Source organism: Asparagus officinalis, chromosome 2 (assembly GCF_001876935.1).
Source record: "Asparagus officinalis chromosome 2, Aspof.V1, whole genome shotgun sequence".
NCBI classification, from domain to species: domain Eukaryota; kingdom Viridiplantae; phylum Streptophyta; class Magnoliopsida; order Asparagales; family Asparagaceae; genus Asparagus; species Asparagus officinalis.
The window spans coordinates 43,716,765-43,723,567 of record NC_033795.1 but is presented as its reverse complement, the minus strand read 5'-3'; the positions used below and the strand labels follow the sequence as shown (position 1 = coordinate 43,723,567).

Genomic DNA, 6,803 nt, shown 5'->3' with positions numbered 1-6,803 from the left:
AAACGCTACCCCCTTGTTTGCAGCCGTCACCGTTCATCATGCTAACGACCACAAAGTTATGCCATTGAGTGAACAGTAACCGGATTACTGTTCATCTCGCGAATAATACCACCGACCGACATCTTCTGGTATTAGCTTCAATGTCCGGTATTTCTTTGATGAGATTGAGATCTTTAGACTCCTATTCTCTTTTAAGCAAGGTGTCTGATTTTATCTTTATTCTCTTAAAGGATGCCGACATCAAGATCAAATTGGTGAACAAGCAATGGGTCGATTAAGGATTTTTCTTTTTCTCTTATTACTATTGGCTTACCCGCCTAGGGTTACTAGGGGCTTACTTTGGCTTACCCGCTTAGGGGTTTCTTTTGGCTGTGACTATGCTTGTCTGTTTGCTGACGTCTTCAAGTATTACGAGCAAAGATGACATTATCAAAACTCTTGCAACTAGGTGTTTTATTTCCATTGCTAACAAACTAGACATATATGGCATATATGCTTCAGTTTGGGGGGGGGGGGGTGTTAGATATTACTAGTATTGAGATTTTAGTAGACATTATAAGATATCGTGAGATGTGATTAGATATGATTTTATCTTATATCTATTTTGTAATATTCTCCTAATCTCTATTTCAGAGAGGTTAGGGTTAGATGAATAATATCTTGGCTTTTTCTAATTTCTCTACAATAATATGTTGTGTTGCTTGTGCTATAAGCCAAATAACCACCATCATAAGAAATAATAACGAAAAGTAATGGACCTTGAAACAAATATAGAAATTGGTATACATGAATTATCATGCTACAATGACTATATTCCAATACCTCTTGCAAGCTTATATGAAGCTTATGATAAATAACTGCCTAAAAACTGTGTACAAAATGCAAGGAAAGGTGATAGACTCTTCAAGAGTGAGGATGCATGATTGTAGCATATAACTGATAGCTCTCAAATAACATATATGCACGGTTGGGGTTTGTCGTAAAATTTGACGAGTTCACAATGTTGCACGAAACACTACACCTTGGTTTAAAGAAACTCTAAGTGAATTATCAACGATTTGTCGGTTTTGGGGGCCTTCCACTATGATAAGTTCAATTCTAAACCGGTTATCATTTTTGGATATTTGTCATCGATAATGCGGCGATAAAGCGAGTTATCGGCCGATATTGTCAGCCCAAAAAATCAGTTTATCGGCCTTTGGTTTGACTTTTAATTACGGGTACCTATTCAGTGCACTTTAAACCTGACCCGACCCGAGTTCCTACCATTAGTTAGTGATCCTAAACATAATTATTTATATTTTGGTATGTTTATATTTTATTAATTATGGTTAGATTATATTTTAGAATATTATATTATGTATATCACCATCCGGTAATGTCACTCCGATAAATACTACTTATATTTTAGAATATTATATTATGTATATCACCATCCGGTAATGTCACTCCGATAAATACTACTTATCACCGATATATCCCTGATATCCACTATCCGATATGGATTTTGACCGCCCGATAAATCCTCGATAACCGATATTAAAGCCTTGCTTGTTAGTTTTGATGGCTTCCTTTGTCATTGTATCAATATTTGGTGACAATACATTATTATGCTTGTGATTATGAACTTATGAGCATTGTATGTATAAAATGTCGGCTGTTATACATCAGGTTTTACACTAGCCTGCAACTATATTTACGAGTTTGTCTCATTTTCTGAATTTTAAAAATTATTCCCCAATATATCCGCTGATTTCGGTTATATCGGCTGGTATATTGTGTCACAAAAGCGGGCGAAATTGGGTATTATTTGGGTTTGTGTTGTGTGGGTGGTTTTGGGTTCCTAACCCAATTCAAATACCAAATAAAACCCCCTCTCCTTTAGAATTAAAAATCACCATCTCAAAAAAAAAAAAAAAAAGGAAAACGAAAGAAAGAAAGAACATCTCAAAAAAAAAAAAAAAAAGGAAAACGAAAGAAAGAAAGAAAAAAAACTTTGTTCTTTCTCCTCTCTTTCCGCCGGTAAGTACTCATGATGCAATTGGGAAGCAAGTTTCTTCCATCGGTTAGTCATCCTAAACATATATCATGATGCAATTTTTTTTGTTTAGGATTCATTAAATATGTTTAGATTACATATTAGAATGTTATGTATGAATATCATCCAATATGACACCATGATATCTTTTACATATTTCTGATATATCCGCGATTTCCGCAATCCAATGTTGATTTTGATTATCTGATATTTATCCAATATCCGTTATTTAATACATTGCTAATGACTTGTGAAGAATGAGGTGAGTTTGAAATTATGGAGGTACGTAAAGTTGTGATATATTTGAATACGTATTGTGGTACTTGCTAGTAAATTAATACAAAGTTTATCTTCAAAGTTGTTATTATAAGATAAATTTTATATTTTGAAAATATAAAACCATGTTTCTATTTATTAAATTACTATGGCTAATTTTTTTGTTTTAAATTGAAAAACAGTGTAACCTACATTATGTGTAATGTTATGTGCACTTTAAGCTATCGCGTGAATGGACATTACATGATATTTTATTGTTATATTCAACATTGGTCTTAGTTGGGTATTTTGAAATTCAGGAAGCCATGGAGAAAGCAATCAAAAATAAAGTTGCAAAAGCGGTCGTGCCAGCTATTGATGTCATGTTTCAAGCTCTGAGGTTTGCTTTTGCTGTCACTTAATCTTGAACGCTCCACTTTTCTGCATTTTTATTTATTATCAAGTAAATTTGAGCTTTACCATTTTTCAATGTTTTTTTAATATCCAGTGAGTTTGGTTCAAAGGTTATCCCTCCCAAGAAAATTCTGAAAATGCTCCCAGAACTTTTTGACCATCAAGATCAGAACGTACGTGCGTGCTCTAAAGGCCTGACACTTGAATTATGCCGCTGGATTGGCAAGGATATAGTGAAGTCTATTCTGTTTGAGAAAATGAGAGATACCATGGTGAGTAATTTTTTCTCAGCATCATGAATTTCTTTTCATATTATGCATATGATTAAGTGCGTCTCTTGTATTGTTTAAAGAAAAAAGAGTTGGAAGCAGAGCTAGGTAATGTCACAGGGAGTGCTAGACCGACTCGGAAAATAAGGTATATTCTATATGTGCGCACACGCGTAAACACATTATATTTCTCTTAAAGATACTGGTCATCTGCACATATTAATCTTTTTGAAAACTGGGTTACGCTAGTAAGTACAGGAAGGGCCAATTCAGCATATGAAATTTTGTTCTGTTTATTTATTTATTTATAAATGCAGCATGTATTTAGTTTCTGCAAAATAATGAGAGTATTTGTTCGGTTAACTGACTGTTGCATGTCATCTGTAACTGTTTTTGGCCTTCTGTAATTTCCTTTGGTTAAACTTTCTTCAGTTGGTGAATTTGGACTTGGTTTCTGAATATATTTGTTGAGAACTTGCATTCAAGCTATATAGATTTATCAACTATTATTATTATTCAAAGCTTCATAAATATGTTTTGATACTTAGTATAAATTATAAATATACATGTACTCTGAATCCCATTTTCTGTAAGGGCAATATTCTTTGAGCTATTGGAAGAAAATATCTATTTGTTCGAAGTATCCTTTTCTTCTCTGCCGGGTAGGTCTCTGAATTACAACATTCAGTTTTCTTTGTGTTTTTACTAGGCTATGGATTTATATCGAATTCATTATTCTTCTCTGACATAGATATACTCATATACTATTTTCAATGAATTAGTGTAACACAGATATCTTATGGAATGGCAAGGCTTTTGATTGACGCTATAACATGTTTATTATTGTCATTTCATGCTTGTTTGGGAGTCTTGTTGGATACTGTTTATTCTCATATTTCATATGTTTCTGAACTTTATTGCATATTCATCTTATATTTTCTGCATTCTGGCTATTCGTCCAGTCTGGTAGCTGTTCCCAAACCCAGAATGTGATTGAACTAGTTGTATTATATGTGACATGTTTACTTGTCAAGAACATTAGATATTCCTAGGAAGTTCATCAATAAGTAACATGAAGTTACTTTATGTAATTCTATAGTTCCATTATAGAACTTCAGTTCTATTAAAAACCAAATCTGTTAGCATCTTAGTAGATTTTTGGGGCAGTCTACTGATTAAAATTTTGGTATGAGCAACAAAGATAATCTATTTTTAGTTGATGTTATTGATGCACAGCTCTCTGAGAATCTTTCAGAATGACAATCTTGTGTTGTGTGCATAAAGGAACATAACTTTCAATCATATTAGATATGACCCTTATGGTGGTTGTTAATTCACTAAAGCGTACAATTAGTGGCAACACTGGCATATACAGTCTTAGTAATGGGAGTCTGAAAATCTAAAAATTGTTATTTATTGTCTATGCTGCGCAGGTATTGCTATCATGAAGCTGTACCTGATGCGTATGATACTTGTATGCTGCACTCGTACTACAACAACAAAACTGTCATTCCAAAATACACCTACAACAACAACAAAACCGTCATTCCAAATTTTTGGGATTGGATACAAGAATTCTAGTCTGTATTCATTAGATTCATGTCATGTAGATTCGACTATGTTTTACGTTGGCTGTCAGCAATAAAAAGATGGACAATATAGCATAGTAAAATTATAGACAATGCACACCGACACTCCTTGAATATATGCATAGATTTATTCAGATATGTACACAATAATATAAGATGTTTTAAAACACTCATCATATACTACTTGCATGTGCATCTTGCACTTCACATTCACTTTTTGGAACTCGTTGGAAATAGTTTGGGTTTGTTTCAGTCCATACCCAACTTAGAACTGTGATTTTAAAGGGTTGTTTAGGTATCTAGTTAAAAAACAAGCGGTCCTCCAATTTAAAATCTACATAATAAAAGATACATTGTAATGTTATAGGATTTTTAATTCTCATAGCATGTGAATGAGCGAATAATACTGTTCTTACGTAAATCATTAATGTCAATATACATACACTCAAAACGCAGACACACACACAAAGCCGTGATGTTATGCCCTACATTTTACCTATTTATCACTTCTAATACTTGCACCCATACCCATTTCCATGCAACATAGTTTATTGTGCTCTTGGAATAAATTAGTTCTGCTGTACTGCATTTGGCTTGGATTACTTCATTACACTCTTAACACCGCAAAATTCTGGAGTAAGCATGTTGGTCGAAGTTTGCTACTTTGCCCAGATAGAAATCATATTAATGTTAAATTTGTAAATTCTCTTTCAGATCTGAGCAAGACAAGGAACCTGAACAAGAAGCTGTTATGGAAGTTGCGGGTACTGGTGCTTCAGAAGAATCCGTTAACGATGGTAGGAGTCACTTCGTGCAATGCGTCATTAATTTTTTTTCCAGTGCTCTCCCTCTCTCTCAGCGCTTTCCCTCTCGCTTTGTCTATCTATATCATCTGTTAAATTTAGATCAACTAGTAATGTGTACGTTTTCAATAATTTGCTGCATGCAATTTTCATTTTTCTTCCAGCTCCACCGGAAATAGATGAATATGAACTTGTAGACCCTGTTGATATTCTCACTCCCTTGGAGAAGTCTGGATTTTGGGAGGGAGTGGTTAGTGATCTGTTACACATGCTGACAATATCTTCCCTATTTTAGTGCTTTCTTGTCATAAATATGTTTAAGAATCCAACTTTTGACTTCAGAAAGCTACCAAGTGGTCAGAAAGACGGGATGCTGTTGCAGAACTTTCTAGACTAGCTTCAACAAAGAAAATTGCGATGGGTGATTTCTCTGAAGTCTGCCGCACACTTAAGAAGGTAATATCAACTTGTGCATCTTTATGCAGCTGGAGATAGATTGTCCGGTAAATTGCAGTCTTGCAGTTGATCAGCATTGTTTACTCTCATGTAGCATCATTATGTACATGCTTATAGTTTGATCTAAATCTATTCATTGAATGCCATTATGTTTGGTAATATTTGTCACTTAACATGGTTAGTGCTATGTACCTGAAAACTGGTCGTCTTTGTTGCCTGATACTGTTTTATTTGTCTCCATTATGTAAGTTTTAATGCAAGAAATTTGTTGTAGCTGATCTAATATTGATAAATTGTTTTCTCTTCACATTTTCCTGGCTGCAGCTAGTTACGGATGTTAACCTAGCTGTTTCTGTTGAGGCTATTCAAGCTATTGGGAACCTTGCTCGAGGTCTAAGAAATCATTTTTCTGGCAGTTCACGTTTCTTATTGCCTGTGCTACTTGTAAGTACTGTTACAGTCTTGAGTACACATTATTTTTCTTAAATTATATTATATTGTATCCATTTTTTGTTCTTAACAGGAGAAATTAAAGGAGAAAAAAGCTGTTGCGACTGATGCGCTTACCCAGACCCTGCAGACAATGCATAAATCTGGGTGCGTAGCCCTTGCAGATGTTGTTGAAGGTGAGTACTTTGGAAATTTATTTATTATGCAACACTATATATATAGACACACATATACTAAATAGATATCTGTGTAAGTATGTGTGTATATATATGTGTGTGTGTGTACACGTATACATACTATATACACACACACACGTATACATACTATATAGGCATGTGTGTGTGTATATATATATATATATATATATATATACACACACACACACACACACACACACACACACACACACATAGATATATATATGTATAAATATATATGTATACACACACACACACATATATACATCACTTTTATAAATAGCAGTAAATAGCCCCGCAATAGCGGCACTAATAGCGTTAGCGGTCCCTTC

The 6,803-nt window shown here is 34.1% G+C and overlaps 1 protein-coding gene across 1 annotated transcript in view; it reads left to right on the top strand.

Moving 5' to 3' along the window:
* The window catches only part of LOC109830749 (protein MOR1-like), a 35,687-nt gene that overhangs the window by 2,805 nt on the left and 26,079 nt on the right, over positions 1–6,803 (top strand). Inside the window, 8 exon segments of the mRNA XM_020398111.1 lie at positions 2,614–2,693; positions 2,802–2,979; positions 3,060–3,124; positions 5,280–5,362; positions 5,533–5,618; positions 5,711–5,824; positions 6,149–6,268; positions 6,348–6,450. Of these exon segments, the coding sequence (XP_020253700.1) occupies positions 2,614–2,693; positions 2,802–2,979; positions 3,060–3,124; positions 5,280–5,362; positions 5,533–5,618; positions 5,711–5,824; positions 6,149–6,268; positions 6,348–6,450 (829 nt within the window).